Genomic DNA, 17,137 nt, shown 5'->3' with positions numbered 1-17,137 from the left:
CAAAATGGGTTTGACTTTGACTAAAGTTCAATTCGTGTTATTTTAAGTAGGAAGAGGAGTGCAAATGAGTGACAATAGTGAGCAATGGGAAGAAGGAGCAATAATGATACGCACAGAACTCTATTAATGTATCCATCTATTACACATGACGCAAAACAGTTTTAGATTGGTTCCCCATTTAATTACAAATTCTTACAATCAAATTACGGGATAATTTTCAACAGCAAATTCAAATCCACAGACTATAATACAGCATAACCACACACACAGACGTATACATAAATGTACATTATAAGATCTATACAAGTGATGTACAGTGAAGTTCATAGTATTTAGCAGGCAATGAGTGCAGTAAAATGTATAGAAGCTTCATGTTTGAAAAATGTATAGAATAAGAAATACATTTTGTTCATAAAGTTTCTCAACTGTTACAGTACAGGTTATGAGAAATGTGCAAAATCTTTCAGTACACAACATACACAACTAATTTTTTAAACATTTTTAGTCTTAAAAAAAGAAAAGAATCAATCATAAAAATTATTTGGTCACAAAAATTACCATCCAGCATATTTAGATTTACAACCAAAGTGTAATGAAGTGAAAATCTTCAAAGCTGAAACCTTTCTCACTGGCACTGGGAAGATCATTGGTTAGTTATTGCAGAGACAGCACAGATTGCACAAGGTCAATAAAATATCTGAGTGGGAACAGTCTGCTGAGTTCATACAGGTATCTGGATCTGGCTTAGACCAACTAGCACAAACCGGTGGGAAAAAAAAAAAGACCCCAGAGACGGACACGAAACTTTCTTTTTGTCAAATACACGTAATACAGGACAAAAAAACTGATGTAACTTCTTGTCTCTGGCAGTACTGAGGTGTGTGTTTGAAGTGAGCAAGCTGTTGTGCAACTGACTCAAGTATTTTCTCCCTCCTGACAGAGTGGTTTAGCCATACACTTCAAACACGGCACTAAAACTCATTCACAGATTCAAAAACATATTCATAATGTTTCTTTGCTTTTCTTTGTAGTACTAGCACAACTATTTTTTCCTTTCTTGAATTATAAACTAATCAAAAAGGATTTAAAATTCCCATTCAACTTACTAAGCTTAGTTTTATAATGATGGACTGATGGTGATTAGCTGATACTGCTATTTGAAGTATTGATTCGACTGGCAGCTAATGTTCATATCCCTTCATTTTCTCTGTTGTACTGGGAAAGAAAAAAATATTTATCATTAAAAAAACTATTTGAAAATGTACTTTCACCTTCTAATCCCACATCTTTGAACAGTAAGTGAGTGCAAAATGAATGCACCGATTACAGATTAAATATTAGCCACTGCCATCATCTATGGAGCCAATGTGCATCCCTAGTAGAAGCAAAATTTCCTAAATAACACTGCAATTTTACCAGGAAGAAGAAGAAGAAGAAGAAATAAACATTCACTCAGATTTGGCACACAAGTGGAGCAGCTTCAAGGACACAAAAAGGTTAACTACGTCTCTTCTCACGCCCTCCACGTTCTAATGGGAAGGGTCAATAGCCTCTGTGACAATGCCAACGTCAAACACACATTTCAGTTACAACATCTTAACTACTTGCGTCATTTAAAATTTTATTGTTAATGTTGGACCTCACTTGGGCATTTAATCAACTACTGATAGTGGCATTGCACCAAAATGGATTAAACATCAAAATAAATCTGGGAAATACAGCAATATGTGAACTGAAAAACTTCGCGTACAGGTTCAGTCATTGGGTCGGTGTGGATAATTATTAACCCAGTGATACCTAACCCAGTGAAACATGACTGTTTCTTGTGTTTTGACTAAAAATTGAAATTCACATCGGGTTCAGTAGGTCAAAGAGCCAGGTCATCAAATATATAATCTACGAACATTATATCACTCATTATTGTAGTTGAAAAAGAGACATTATTCAGTCCTTTTGGCGATGGCGATTTCCACAAATGCATATTCCACATTTATCGATGCATCTTAGTACATGTACAATGCAGAAACAAAACCATATACCTCATGTCCATTCATCCATGAACCCCTTGCAGCACACACCATATCATAACATAATAAATGAAATAGTAAAGCTAACATGGCATCACCTAAATGTGATACCAACAAAATAACTGCTTGCTGCTTTGGCACAAGTGGCAAATAAATTGTGTAATTTAAAAGAAATCAGCTTATTAGTTTTCTATTTACTTATCTAGATTATTGCCCTCATTTTTTTAAACATTGGTGGAGCATTAAAAAGAAGTAAAAAAGTAAAACTCTAGTATTGTTAGGAATTATTTCACAGTGTAGGAATTAGGACAAATTTTCAATAAGAAAATTTTAGGCAATATTTTCTTGGACTGAAATTTTTAATTTTCAGACAGAGCAATCAGGTATGGACTTGAGGAAATTATTTCATTCCAGGTGTTTACCCATGCATTCCATGCATTTGGGGGGGGGGGGGGGGGGGGGGGTGTCAAGATCTCTGTCTAAATAAATAAATGTGGGTAAATTCCCAGATGATTAAACATCCAACTATTTTGTAGATAATAACTGAAATGAGTAAAGAAAATAAACAGTCTATGTATGCAAGATAATTCATAATTTCATTGGGTGGGTTATATTGGTTGGGTCTGATTATTGGGTGGGGGGGTGGGGGTCATAACACCCCTAACCCCCCTGGAAATTACGCCCCTGCAGCTATCTTCTAATTTGCTTCCAAATTTATCACAAAAGTCAGGAAATTTGTGTTTGCTCAGTTATTTCTTTGTTGTAACACTATATATTTCATACCGTTGGAAATCCTGTTTATTTCCCCTTAAATGCTGCCATATTTGTAAGAAAAATGCTTTTGTGGTTTGAGCAGAAGTATTGAGTACGTGGTTTGCCCCCATGAAAACCTTGCCAAATCTCCTCTGGCAATGCAAAACTTAGTCTGCTCTTTACTCTTGTTTGTGTCGTTTATTGAGTTGAATTTTTGAGGTTTGAAGACACAAGACATGTTGGCAATTTAGCAGTTTGTAAATTAACAATCGGGCTTCAGTAGCATGCGGACGAACCATACGCAGCCACAATAACCTGGCATCTCCTGCTCATGCTGGTTACCAGGTTGGTCACACACTGCTATGGGATCGCATCCCATTCTTCAACCAGTATTTGTCACAAATCAGCCAGTCTGGTTGTGCTGGTAACTCTCGCACAAACAGCACGCACAAGTTGATCCCATATGTGTTCATTGGAAATCAACGAACACCATCCTCTCAACTTCCAAACTCTGGAAGGACCCCGTTCAATGTTCAAAAGTAGTGAGTCCATACTTTAAGAGGCGATCTGACTGCTGTGGACAGAATCTGGACGCATTACTGAATGTTCCTCCACACTTTCAGGTTTCAGTGCACATGTTACTCACACCAACAATGCAAATGGGCCTTACTGTGAAGGGCAGTCATGGTAGGCCTCCTGGCGGCCTCATAAGACTGGCTGTGTGGAGTCTGTTCTGGATTGTCTCACCATATTGTCCAGCATTTTGTCCTCTGTAGAAGACAGCCTGCAGTTTCGAGGTTCTGACAGGGTGAGGAAACGGTTTTCATGTGGTGTTGTCTTCTTGTGACATGCGCTTCATGGCCTACTTCTGACTTCATCCGTTATATGGAACTTGATCTTTAATTTGGAGAAGGTATTAGAGCTCACTCCAAATAATGCTGCAATTTTATTTTGGACAACATCCCCTTGAAGTTGCTCTTGAAGTTGGCAAGAGCCCTATCCAGATCAGTCAAACGTAGCATGTTTGGAGCACTAACTGGCAGGGTCACCGGTGCTGCTAGTCAGAAGCTCAAAAACAAAGAATCAATAGCAGAATAAGCTGTTTGGCATTGGCAGAGAAGATTTGGCAAGTTTCTCATAGGTGCAAAGCAAATACTCAACTCTGCTGCACAACCCACAAATGCATTTCCCTTACAAATGTGGCACCATTTAGGGGGAAACAACAGGTTCTCCAGCAGTATAAGATTTATCACCCAGAAGCATTGCTACAACAAAGACATAATCAACCAAACTTTTACTTTTTGTGCAAAGTTCTAATGCAGCAAAGGGCTTAAAAGAAAACCAGAAAACAAGACTGAAAAATTGGTTAATGAAACTACAGATCATTATTTTTTCCCCCTTCATATACGATTATGTATTTAATGTCCAAGAGCATTTAAATGTGAATGAAAAAACCTAACCATGCAATATATTTACAATCTTTTATATATATTTAAAACAGCACACCTGTGAGTCATTCAAGTGAATCAAGTTACTTTTTTCATTAGTTTTTCAGTAAATTTCACAATGAAAATGTCTATATACAGTATATACTCCTGTAGTACTTAAGACCCAAGTGTGTGCATTATACTGCATTCCTGCCTAATAAAGACAAATGTGCAGTGTCTTATTCCATTTAAGTGAAGACAACTCTTAAGCCAATTGATTTTTGGGTGAATTGTCCCTTTAAGCAAATACACTGTACAATTCTGATATGCCAACTATACTGCGTTTGCAAATTTCTGCAAGTGATATATGTAGACGACCTGATAACATTACGGTTAAGTGTATGTAATCCTTCAGAGCTGATAAGTTATCAGTTACATGTACAGTTTTGGTTGACTAATAATGAAAGAGAGATAGTGTTAAAGTGAAACAGACAAATATATGGGGTGCAATTAATCTTTATGAGGGTTTGGATGTGCTTCCTTAAAAGAATGTTATGTCTTCTTATCTGATCAGTAGTCACGTAAAGAAGAAAAAAGGCCCTCTGTGCTCTGTGAACAAAGCTTTGAGGACATGTTAGGGCTTATATCATGATTAGCACCTAGAAAAGCTAGAGGGGGGCAGGTGAAGACAGGTAAGCAAGTTTGCTATATGTGCAGTTTTCATTTGATGTCAGCAAGTAAATGTGAATTGTGAAAAAAAAAAAAAAAACTATTCACAGAGTAGTTATACAATCTTTCATTAAAAAACAAAAACAAAAACCCAGCATGTCTGATTCATAAATTATAAAACAAGTTACATTCTGGATATTTTTAATTCAGTTTTTCCCGTTATGTTTAATAAATACTACTATTTAATACGTTTTTGCCATGGTTTCCAGATTGAACAACTTATTTCACTGTAAACTTTCAGACAGTGTTTAAAGCTGTGCAGCAACTCTAAAGTACACTTCTTTTGATGCACGCGAATAAGCTGCCACTGGTGGAATGTTGTGGTAGCATAACATTGTGTTCAACACATCTGTTTCACTTTTAAAAACTTTTTGCTAGATTTTGTAAAGACTGAACTGAGCTTGCTTATAAAGTTTGTGGATGTGTAAAGTAAGTAAGAGCCCATTAAACTGTGTTGTGAATGTAAAATTGAGTTTAGACTTTATATTGTATCCTTGAATCAAGCTACAGAAGTGTCATAAGTGAGTTAGAGAACTTCAAGGTAAATGGTCAAACCTGTTCTCCTGTAATCTGTTGGGATTAACCTGCTACTTGTTATAGACGAGCTAGCAGCTACCTCAGAAAGAGGGCTAGTAGTGGACTTAGTTGTCACACAACATGAAAAACTCTTCGTTTTTTGGGGTTTTTTTTTTTTGATAAAGATCTACTCTCTAGTGTCAGCATAATCTCCAATACAACACTTATGGGATGTAAAAAGTATTCTTAATATTTATTTGAATGTATAAAAACATTTATTTTATAACAAAACAATTTTTGTTTTAACACAACTTTATGCTCCACAACATTATTCATATTTCTCTTCAGCAAATATCGTTTTGTTACAAAGTAAATGTATTTTTAAAATGATCCCAACCTTAGAAATAGTGCTGCTTTCAATTCAGTGAGAATATATTACTATAAGGGAAAAAGGTGTGTACGTGCTCCTTTACTCAAATATAAACTACCATTTCCTTAGGTCCTTAAGCTGACTGTCCCAGCAGCCCTTGCAGTGTTTGAGGGGACAGCCACAGCATTTCCACAAGGTTGTACTGGCAATAGCCCATCCAGAACCCAAACATCACATCAGTCACATTGTGCCTGCCCAGCATCACTCGACTCAACCCTACCAGGCCCACCCACAGCAGAACGAGGACTCTCAACGGGGCAGCCAGCACGAGGTGAGCCAGCAGGAAGCGGCCACACATGGCGGCACGCGTGGCATGTCCGGAGGGGAAGGAGTAGCGGTCCACAGAAAAGGTGGCGAACATGTCCATACGATTATGTGCTGGCCGACGCCGACGCACCACCGCCTTAACAATGCCAACCAAGATCAGGTCCAGCAGCAGGCCTGCAGGGGAAGAAGATGGAGATATGCTACAATGCATGAAACAACAACAACAACACAGCCACATTAAAACAAACAAACAAATGTGAATGAAGCATGTTGTATGAAGTGTTTACAGTGATCAAGTAGAATAGAAAAGCACCAGGTAAGAACCAGACCATAGACTATTTAGTCCATTTCAGTGCCAGCAAATCCTCCAGGATCTTGAAGATTAAGCAGATGAATTAAACTTTGTGTTAACCTTTATTTTTTCCTATTAAAAGTGAAAAGTTAACTTGACTTGCAGATTTTTAGACTTGCAGAAGGCCTACAATAATCTGCAATCTGGTAAAGATTGTTGTTGTTTGAACCAGGGTTTTCTTATTGAAAAAAACAAAAAACAAAACCTAACTGTTATTTGCACCACAATATCACAAAGAATTTCACAGTATGATGAAAGGGAAAGATACAACAGCAGCACTGATTACAGGAATGACTGCAGTTTTTAAGTCGTGTTTCTGCATTGAGAGAATGAAAAGCTTTTGGTCTCCTGGGCTGCAGCACTGAAAAATTAATGCAACACTCAGGTGGCATGAAGCCAATTCGCTTCTACGAATCTAATGAAAGGGCTTCAGCAAAATGAAAACAGAAATGCACATTGCATCCATCATTACTGACAACTACTATGTGGTTACATTATTATCTGCTGCTTTTAAGACCTGAGGTTAATAACCATAGAGAGAAAAGGGTTTAGACGGTTTGCATTATCACACAGCAGCTTGCTGCTTCCCTTTTAAGCTGTTCTTTTGAAGTAAGTGCACTACTTAGCCCCCACATCAGAGTGCTGTGTAAGAGGGAGTCTTGTTCCAAACATGTTTTGATGAAGAGCTGGGATTTTACCAATACCAATGCTTACTGGCTCTAAACTACTTAAGGTAATACTTCTTAAAGCCTTGTGTTTATTTAATGCTGATATGAACCACAGTAGTTGGTGCTTACTCACTAACATTATGCATTTGGGAGGGTTGGCAAGTAAATATTAAATGATTACTGAAAGACTATGGGGACATATTGAACTTTTTATTCAATACCCTTGGGGCACATCTCTCTATTGTGGTAAATGAGGTTTAACTAGGGAAGCCCTTATTCAATAGTCTGTTATTTAATGCCCCTTAACATAAAGTTTCTGCCTGATCCAGCTTAAACGGCAGCTTAATTCAGTTTCTGACTTCTCCTTAATATCTGAAAGTGGAAAGCAGGTCATAAAATAGAGAAAATGTCCATCACACTTTGTCATAGGTCAATTTCATATGAAACTATTACTCATATTTTTAGCTTAGAAGCCCATTAAACATTCTGAAACTCTGCATGTTTGTTTTCCTATGATATTACCGAGGTAATACTGCCACCGAACAGCAATAAATGTATAATGTAAAACCACAATAAATAAGTACATGCAATCACGACACTGTGGGCTTTACTGATACCAACTGCTTAATCCAATTATGACTCTGAACACAACCTCGGTAATTAAAGAACTGTTTATAACTCGGTCTAGAATCCAAATATAGGTCTTTGGCATTTCTGGTTTCACTGCAGAATACTCCGGTCTTGACCCTACTCTTCTGAAAACATCACTATCACATGCATTTCCTTGCTGTGGCTTCACACAGCATCACATGGACACTCCCTGGAGGCAAAGAAGCCCCAGACCACTTTGGCACTTCAGTCAACATTTTACATAGCTATCCAGTTTTCCAGATTAAGACCTATTTCATATAATCTTATACTTTTACCAGTTTCCCAAGCTGTGAAGGAACATCACAAAAGGTGTAACAGGTGACATCTACAGGTGAGAGCCAGCCAACACCAATTACACAAAGATAACCCTATATACTCATTATCTGACGTGTTAGAGGTGGGATCAGCTCTTCTGTTGCTTAAGTGAAGAAATTATGAAAGAAGAACTGTGCAGGACAAATCAGGACCGGGAAGGAGCAAGGAGCTGTGACACCAAACCCAGCTCAGTGGCGCACTGATATGTATTGAGAGGGGTTTATCTGTGATTACATACGATGCTGGAAGAAGAAGCAACATGAAAGAACACAAAAAGCAGAGTTTTACCCATGAAAAGGTTGAGCATGACTTCTTGTCCTGCAGCACTGTCGCTCTTGTACAGACAGTAGGCGGTACCAGCCAGCCACGGGATACCATGTCCCGATATCTCTAAGAGCTTCATTAAGGGGCGCACACTGCCCCAGGACGAGTCCTCACAGGCACACACTCCCAGCTGCTTGGACAGCCACAGGTCGATGGCCAACAAGGAGCTGAGCGCTACGCGAATGAGGGAGGGGTTGAGCCGGATACCATCCTCTTCAGGTGGCCCCTGACCGCTCGCGGAGCCCGTGGAGGAGCCGGAGCCCCGGCGCCGAGTGGGGCTTTCAGAGGCTCGAAGGCGGGCCGTGGTCGGGTCGGAGCCCTGGCGCTGGAGCAGGTGTGGCGGTGAAGACCGGTTTAGCGGCTTTGTCAGAGACATGAACTCGTAGCGACCGTTGGAGCTCCCGAGCACCGGGCTTCCTCCGCTGCGACCGGGGTTTTTCGCTTTAGGAGAGGGCATGGTGTCCGTTAACTCACCGGCGTAGACAGGTATGTGTAGTGTAGATGCACAGCAGCGGTAAATTTTCTGCAGTGCTGTCCCGGTTGTCGCTTCTTTAGCTCATCTGTTGTACGTTTCACAATTCTTATCACGTCCAGGAAAAGATGAGCCGTGACGCCATATTTGTTGTTCTTCTCGCAAAGTATCCTGGGAAGCTGTGTTTTCGAAACTATTTTATTCCCTTAGCAAAGTTATCGCGACTAAAATTGTGTAGAAATTGTGTATTTTCAAAATAAATAAACAAATAATTGAATAAATACATGTATAAAATTGAGTAGTTTTAAGTTTGCATGTATTTGATTTCTATAAAACTGAGTTAGTACGGTTTAATATTTGCAATCTTTTTTATCTTTTGTTTTTAAGTCTATTTATTTTTTAGAGAACGTTCGTTTAATTCATTTTCTATAAAAATGATTTTTTTATAGCAAACTGACAAGGCCTAAAATTTATGACGAGTTCGCCATATTTTAATGAATTAATTTATTAATTTTGGTCTTCGTTTTTACATTAGCAATATATCTTTCTTACACTTTGCACATTATTTTTTGAAAAGTTTTTAATTATTTTTTTCTAATACGTTTGCGTCGTTATTCTCTGTTTGTTTCGATAGTTAATGTCGAAAGATGTCGGAAAAAACCCACGTGTTTTAGGACTCTTCTCTGGTTGGTCGGTGAGCTACGCTGGACCGAATGGATCCGCCTCTATCCGGATCCATTGACATATTGCGCAGTGGGGTCAGCATTTTGCTCCTGTCCGTTATCTCTGGTGTTTGAGCTGAACAGGAGAGTCGAGCATGCCTGGACTTCTGTTGGGAGACGAATTCCCAAATTTCGAGGCCGACACCAGCATCGGCAGGATCAAGTTTCACGACTTCCTGGGCAACTCGTGAGTGTCATCTTGCAGCATACAGACGTCGCACTGTAACTTGTTTTAAGTGGGTTTTGGTAATAATGCTGCAACAGTGCAGCTTATTGCGTGCTCAGTCAGTTACCATCCCTTCGCGATTCCTCTCGATTAAAAGCTTTAGCAGATTTTTCCCAGATCTTACTCGCCAGTTATGGCGGCTGACATAGACGGCGTTACACAAGCGTGACCTATTGGTTTAGAGACACTTGTAGTTTGTCAACTACACAAACAAAAAACTTAGTTAACAGTCTTAACTACACGCTGTTAACAGGTAAACTGTTAGACAATAAAATCGACTACAAGAAGCAGTTCATTAGATACTGGAGGTGTAAACTATGTGAAACGGTTGTGTGCGTGGCTGTTTGTTTTCCCTCTAGTCTGTTCTCCACTTAGGTTTAATTGCACTCCTTGTTGTGTGCCTATTGTTGAACTTGGCAGTGCACACATCCTTCAAACATCCAACAATAATAGGCTCGATTGGTTAAAAGAGCAGAGAAAAAAAGAGCACTGTGTGCATGTATAATATTTAACACACCCCCACACACAGCTCGAGGTGAAATGTGGAAATGCACATTTTGCTGTGAGGTGTCCCAATAACATGATGCAACGTCCTTTGAAAAACACCCCAGATATTTAAGTAGTGTTGAAAAGTGTTCCTGTTTAAAGCACATCGTTTTTTATGGGGAGGAGAGAAGAGTGGGGGAAACGATGTGCTTTAAACAGGAACACTTTTCAACACTACTTAAATATCTGGGGTGTTTTTCTTTCCTTCGGAAAAACTGAAACATGTAGTTGTTAGCTGATTTGTAAATACCCAAGAAAATAATTTGCAATGATTTATGGCAAACCATTCAAAATTCAGGCTTCTCCTATATGCAGTTTTATATCCCTACAAATCAAACGCCTTGCAGTTTTTGCCAGAGAAAGCAGAATATTTGGGGGAAAAAAAGAATGAAAACAGTCATTCTGCTATCCTAAAGTTTTGGCACACATTGCGTTATCAAAGGTATAACTGGATCAGATAATTCCAGCTTTCATCAACATGAGAACACCACCCAGTTTTGGTGACTGCATAATAACTTCCTTATTTTTCCCTCCTCGGAAATGTTGGACTGTGTGAGGCAGCCATCTGTTCAAACCGTTTCAAGCTTTTCCTTGTGCCTTTCCCCCCTCATTTGGATTTTTTTTTTTCCCTACCAGTTCAAATTCTAATCCCAAGAGGTGAACAAACTTTGTTCAGCCTCATTTGAAGCCTGGTAGTCGTAGGATATTTAGCCAAAAACATCAAAGAAGCAAACAAAAAACCCAAACTGGTTTAGTCACCCAATAATCAGCTGATCATAATGCTTCTAAACCATGTGATGAGGGGTCACAACAGACTGAAGGGCAAATCCATCGAAGTCATGGCAGACCCCAAACTCACATGATTCCAAAGCTACTTTAAAAAGACCAACAGGTAACTCCTTAGTGGATTTAAAGTCTTGTTCTCTCTGTCATACTCACAGATGCCTGTTGCTTTAGCCTGTGTTTGGAAATTACTCTCCTCCTTTTGTTCCCCTTTCTCTGCTATTTCATCCTCCTTTTTTTTCCTTTTTTTTCTTTTGTTTCGGCTCCTACTCTTTAATTATCTTTTTCTTTCAGAATATTTCTCAGTATCAGTTTGTAAAGCATGTTGGAAGCACAAGGTGGTGAAAGCATGAAAACTTGCTTATTGTTTTACAAGTCTCTTCAGCTTGTGGTTACCTTGAACTTGTGACTTGTTTTTTGTAACACACCCTGTCTATAAAGATTTGAATTGCACACGATGACTATTATAAAGATGATCGAACACATCGGAACTTTTTATTTTAACATTTTATTTTTACTTTTAATTGATGCTCCAAACAGAGGCCTTGTTGAGTTGGAACAACATCTCTTTTCCCCTGCAGATGGGGTATCCTGTTCTCCCACCCGAGGGACTTCACTCCTGTATGCACCACTGAGCTCGCCCGTGCTGCCAACATCAGCAATGAGTTCAAGAAACGAGGCGTAAAGATGATTGCCTTGTCCATTGACAGTGTTGCTGATCACAACAGCTGGAGCAAGGTTAGGAATGCACAAGCACAAACTGTATAAGAACTTTTTTTTAATTTAAGTTCTTCAGGACACCCTTGCTGAAAAGTACATATTATTGAGATATTGACCATTATTTTCAAACTCAACCTGGTATTATCAGGTTATACAATCTATCCTAAGCTTAATTTCTTCACATTTCCAGAGATAATAATTGTCTCATGTCCGTGGACTGGGAAGATCTGGTTCTGTCTGCTCCGTTGGGAGGAAAACCCTGTTTATCTTAACTTTAGTGCTCCTACATGTCTGGTCTAAGAGTAATTAAGTAATTTAGCCTTCAAGTCCCAACTCGAGTTAAGTTTCCAGTAAGAAGCACATACAGTAGGTTAAGTGCTGCAAATAGTATATAGAAACATGCACCTCATCAGAAGCACTAAATGGTAGTTATTTTCAAAACCAGCAAGGGGTGTAATGAAATAGTTTTGCATGGCAAGAAAGAAGGAATATGAAAGTAAATTTACAACCTTCAACTGGAACTAAAGTATGAAAATGATATTAAGTGTAAAATACACTGAGGAAGAAATAATGTTTATTATAATGATTACTTACTTAATTATTGTCTCTTTCTTGTTTTTCTTGTTTCTGTTGTAGTGTATATTATTATTATTGTTATCACACTTTTTTAATGTGGACTTTACTACAGCTGTTATTTGTACATTACTTTGAGTGTAAGGAATCATAGCTGATCCTGGTCAAGCAAAAAGCACCAAACTTTTATAATAGTCTACAAAATGTTTCTCTGAGTGGATCAGAGCTGTGCTGCTTTTTCTTTTTCTTTAAATCTGTGAAATCTTCTACTTAAAATAATCTGGAGTATTAAGTATTTATAATAGAGTATAATACAGTAGAGCACTTTGGTCACCAGCTGTGGTTTTACCTTTTTACTTTATAAAAATACAGATTTAATTTTGACTTAAATATATAATTCTACATATCATTTAAACTTTTTTTTACCAATGTAAACTATTTTTAATGTATTTTGTTTGTCAAAGAAAGTTAAACTATTATGGATTCTTTTTCTTCTTCTACTTCTACCACGTTTATTCTTCAAATTAACAATGATAGTACTACAGGCGAATATACTTATGGCCTTTATAAAACATGCTGCTGTTCCTTATCCAGTAGTTAAAGATTACATGCCGAGGATCTGTGATCACTCATCAAACCTGTGCTGCAATAGTGGAGAGATGGCTGCCAGGAGGGACACAATTATTAACAGAGGATGAAATGTGAACTAACAACCATTTAAAAGCTGACTGTATCTCTTGTCTCTGAACAGGATGTGATGGCTGTTAGCAAAAACGCTGATACTGACCTGCCTTTCCCCATCATCGCTGATGACAAGAGGGAGCTGTCAGTCCTGATGGGTATGCTGGACCCAGATGAGAAAGACAAAGATGGCATGCCCCTCACGGCTCGCTGTGTGAGAAACCCATTCACTTTTTATTTTCTTCAATAAATAAAAGTAAAACAAAAAATAGCACTATAATTGTGAAAGAACAGACAACAATTAGATGCATATTTTTATTTTGCAATAAGATCTGCACTGACTTGCATGCTTGTGAAATGTTTTGGCTTTATACTTGCTGTTTTAATTACCCACCATACCTGGTAGTTAATACTTGAAAAAAGTATTGATTTTTACAGTTAAACAGAAATGTACACTTGCTGGCCACTCTGTTAGCCACACCTTGCTAGTCCCGGGCAATGTTCAGATTCAATAAGGTGCTGGAAACATTCCTCAGAGGTTTTTGGTCCGTGTTGACACGATCGCATTACACAGTTGCTGTAGATTTGTCAGCTGCACATTTATGACGCGACGCTCCCATTCCACCACATCCCGAAGGTGCTTCATTGGTTTGAGATCTGGTGACTGAGAGGGCCATTGGTGGATAGCAATGAGTCATTGGTGGATAGTGAACTCATTTTCATGTTCAAGAAACCAGTTTGAGATCATTTGAGATTTGTGACATGACACAAATGTCAAAGTTGACCATACTATCCAAATCTCACTGCCGAAATTTAGATTTATCAGATCCAGTATTGTCTTTCCTTTTTGTTGTCCTGTTTTGGTGTGTGAACTGTAGCCTCAGTTAGGGCTGTGCGATATGACCAAAATCTCATATCCCGATATAAGAATTCTATCGTCTAATAACGATATAAATCACAAAAATGTAACATTTTCTGTAAATTCTGTGAATCTCAGGCAGCTTGTCTTGTGGGAAGTGTTTCCAGCTGCGCGTCATGTAGCTGGAGTCGAGTGTTTTAATTAACCGATGCATGAAACTATACATTTTTAGACATAAGTTGTAAAGGCCGCCGTTTTCTTTGTGAGTAATTATTACACAGCGTGCTGCGAGGAAAAGCCTGTTCTAACGTTTGAGTCTAAGGTTTATTTTTTTAGCACCTGGCGGCTCTTTTTTTAATTCTCATCCGTAAATAATCTGCTCTTTCACGTGATTCAGTTTATTTTGAAAAGTCTCAACAGGATCTTGAGCTTTATTGTGAAAGGTTTATGTGGAACATAAACAAGCGGACACGCGATGCTGTTACTGTCGTTGTTGCTAACCACGCTTGTCCTTCCGTAGTGTGGTTATATTAAATATAAGAGAAAGAGAGAACTTTAAGAAATTAATATAGCCATCAAAATGATGAAAAAATATTGCCGTAAACAGTTTATTTTGCGACACCACGAAACAAACGATAGCGTAAAATGAAACGATAGACGTTTTTATATGGTCATCCGATATATATTGTTATATCGAACAGCCCTAGCCTCAGTGTCCTGTTCTAACCTGACTGGTGTGTCATTGTTGATGACCTGTGGCATCAACAAGGCACTTTTCACACAGAGAACTACTGCTCACAGTTTTTAAAAATGTTTTTCTTTTTTTTGTTTTTTTAAACATTCTCAACATTTTCTGAAATGCTCAGAGAGCCCACATGGCAAAAACAACAATGTTCACTTAAATCCCCTTTTCTTCTTCATTGAACTTCAGACATACCTAACAAGGTGGCCAGTTATTTAATTATTTTAATTCAGTTAGCAAGGAAACCCTTTTTACTGTTTTAGCATTTTTGGACATATTGAATTTTTTTAAATCTAAAACACAGAGTATATCCAGAGTGTTGTGGTTAAGGAGTGTTATCTCGTTCCACTTTAGGTGTTTGTGATCGGCCCTGACAAGAAGCTGAAGTTGTCCATCCTATACCCTGCAACTACAGGAAGAAACTTTGATGAGCTGCTAAGAGTTATTGACTCTCTGCAGCTGACTGCACAGAAGAAGGTTGCCACACCAGTTGACTGGAAGGTACGTAGTGAAGGCATCAGTCAGCAAGCGAGGTCATCAACAGAGAACAAGAACTGATGTAACGCCACCTGCGCAGCTACTGAGCAGCAGCTCTTAATAAGTTATCCATGCCAAGTGTGCATAATTGAACTAGACTGCAAATAGCAAATAATGTCATTATGACAAATGTAAAAACTCACATTCAGTATCTGGTAAATATCGTCCTGGGACCCAGCCTGTTCATTTTATTATTATTATTATTTTTTTTTTCCATTGAAATTTTTCTCCAACTAAGACTATAGCAGTCTGTCATATTATAAAACATTAGTGTTTTATAGAAATGATTTAAATAGTTGGGAAATATTCACTTTTTGCTAATAAAGACTCATAAAGTGCTTTTAAGTTCTATTAAATATGGGCCTGCAGTGAGTAGACAATTGGCCTAGCACTAAGGCTGAATGCAGAATGGTTCTTTCCAAGCTAGCTGACTCAAAATCCACCAATAGCATGTTACGTCTTGTTTTTTGGGGGGTCAGTTTTAAATTTGTGTTAAACTTTTCTTGGTCTGAAGCACCAACCATTTTTAAGGTCGGCTAACTGCCTCCTAAATTTCATTTAACATTTTAGGTTTATTCCTAAAAAGTGGTTTATTGGGGGAATGTCGTATGATGAAATAGTAAAGGCGTATACCCTGTGTCTAAAATACCCTTACATGTTTTTCAGCCCGGTGACAAAGTCATGGTCATTCCCTCGCTCTCAGATGCTGAAGCTGCGTCTCTGTTTCCTAATGGTGTGACAACTGAAGAAGTGCCTTCTGGAAAGAAATACCTGCGCTACACCCACATCTGAAATCACATTACTCTTTGACCTGGAAATCTTTGGTTAATAATTCACATAAATCGGTGCACGTACCCAGTTAGGTGACTTGTATTTTCAGTCATGCAACATTTCCAACACTGAAGCAGAAATGCCTTATCCCCAAACTACTTATCCCCAAATAAACACATTTTTCACATTTGTTTTGTGCTTTCTGAGCCTTTCCCTTTTTGTACAATTTTTCAACAGTTTTAAACAAGGTCCTCATGTGTAATTTGCCACTAGGTGTCCTCCTACAACCTGGCATGGAAATATTACCATGCTGCCTTTGCTGCAGTAGTGCTTTCTGTCAGTAGGTGGCAGTATGTGTTAAATGGAATCCTCTCTGAGCTATTGGCAAAAGAACCAACTTGTTCTCAACAACTGCAGTGATAGGGAGTGGTACCACATGTAATGAAATGACTACTTGTATTTTCACACATTAAAAAGATGATAGAGGACACTGGTAGTAAAGGTGAGCTCTACTTTCAGTAATGTTGTATTTCTCATAATATGCAGACTTTCAAAACCTTCTCACGCTTTTCTGTTTTCGTTGCGCTGCCTCAGCTTGCAGATTATGCATAATTATGTCTTTAATGTACCAATGAGCATTATGCTACTGGAATATGTTTTTAATTAAGCTAAATCTTTTACTATTTATCTGATTGTACTTTAGTTCATAACACCACATTTAGAATTATGAAGCAGAAACCTTGCTAGATAATGGATTTGTGATTTCCAGCCACAAAGAGTAACATTAAAAGATGTGGGATTGAGGCACTTCACTTTTCAGAGTTTCAGGTTTTTAGCAGTACTTCCAAAGAGCTACCCGCCCCTCCCTACACTCCATGTAGAGGTGTGGTGACGGCGTAATTAGCACTGTTGCCTCACAGCAAGGTCCTGAGTTGGACTTCACCATCTGGCTGGAGCATTTCTGTGTAGAGTTTGCATGGGTTGTCCCTGTGCACTCTGGCTTCCTCCAATACTCCAAAGACACAGAATTAAATGGGTTAGGTTAA

At 38.4% G+C, this 17,137-nt stretch overlaps 2 protein-coding genes across 3 annotated transcripts; one reads left to right on the top strand and one right to left on the bottom strand.

Moving 5' to 3' along the window:
• Positions 1-159: 159 nt before the first annotated feature.
• Positions 160-8,916, bottom strand: plpp6 (phospholipid phosphatase 6). The gene is made up of 2 exons (XM_026158696.2): positions 8,424-8,916; positions 160-6,323 (listed from the first exon to the last, which is right to left on the bottom strand). The coding sequence occupies exons 1-2, from the start codon at positions 8,914-8,916 to the stop codon at positions 5,956-5,958; spliced, it is 861 nt and encodes a 286-aa protein (XP_026014481.1). The 3' UTR covers positions 160-5,955.
• Positions 8,652-16,278, top strand: prdx6 (peroxiredoxin 6). 2 transcript variants are annotated; one of them, XM_080296967.1, is made up of 6 exons: positions 8,652-8,793; positions 9,566-9,840; positions 11,790-11,946; positions 13,253-13,396; positions 15,138-15,284; positions 15,987-16,278. In XM_080296967.1, the coding sequence occupies exons 2-6, from the start codon at positions 9,749-9,751 to the stop codon at positions 16,110-16,112; spliced, it is 666 nt and encodes a 221-aa protein (XP_080153093.1). In that variant the 5' UTR covers positions 8,652-8,793; positions 9,566-9,748; the 3' UTR covers positions 16,113-16,278. The 2 variants fall into 2 exon arrangements, with proteins under 2 accessions (XP_080153093.1, XP_026014482.1); XM_026158697.2 differs by lacking the exon at positions 8,652-8,793 and adding an exon at positions 8,804-8,945.
• The last annotated feature ends 859 nt before the right edge of the window (positions 16,279-17,137 follow it).

The sequence above is a fragment of the Astatotilapia calliptera genome, chromosome 23, assembly GCF_964374335.1.
Source record: "Astatotilapia calliptera chromosome 23, fAstCal68.1, whole genome shotgun sequence".
Classification (NCBI taxonomy): Eukaryota; Metazoa; Chordata; class Actinopteri; order Cichliformes; family Cichlidae; genus Astatotilapia; species Astatotilapia calliptera.
This window is presented reverse-complemented; position numbering and strand designations above follow the sequence as displayed.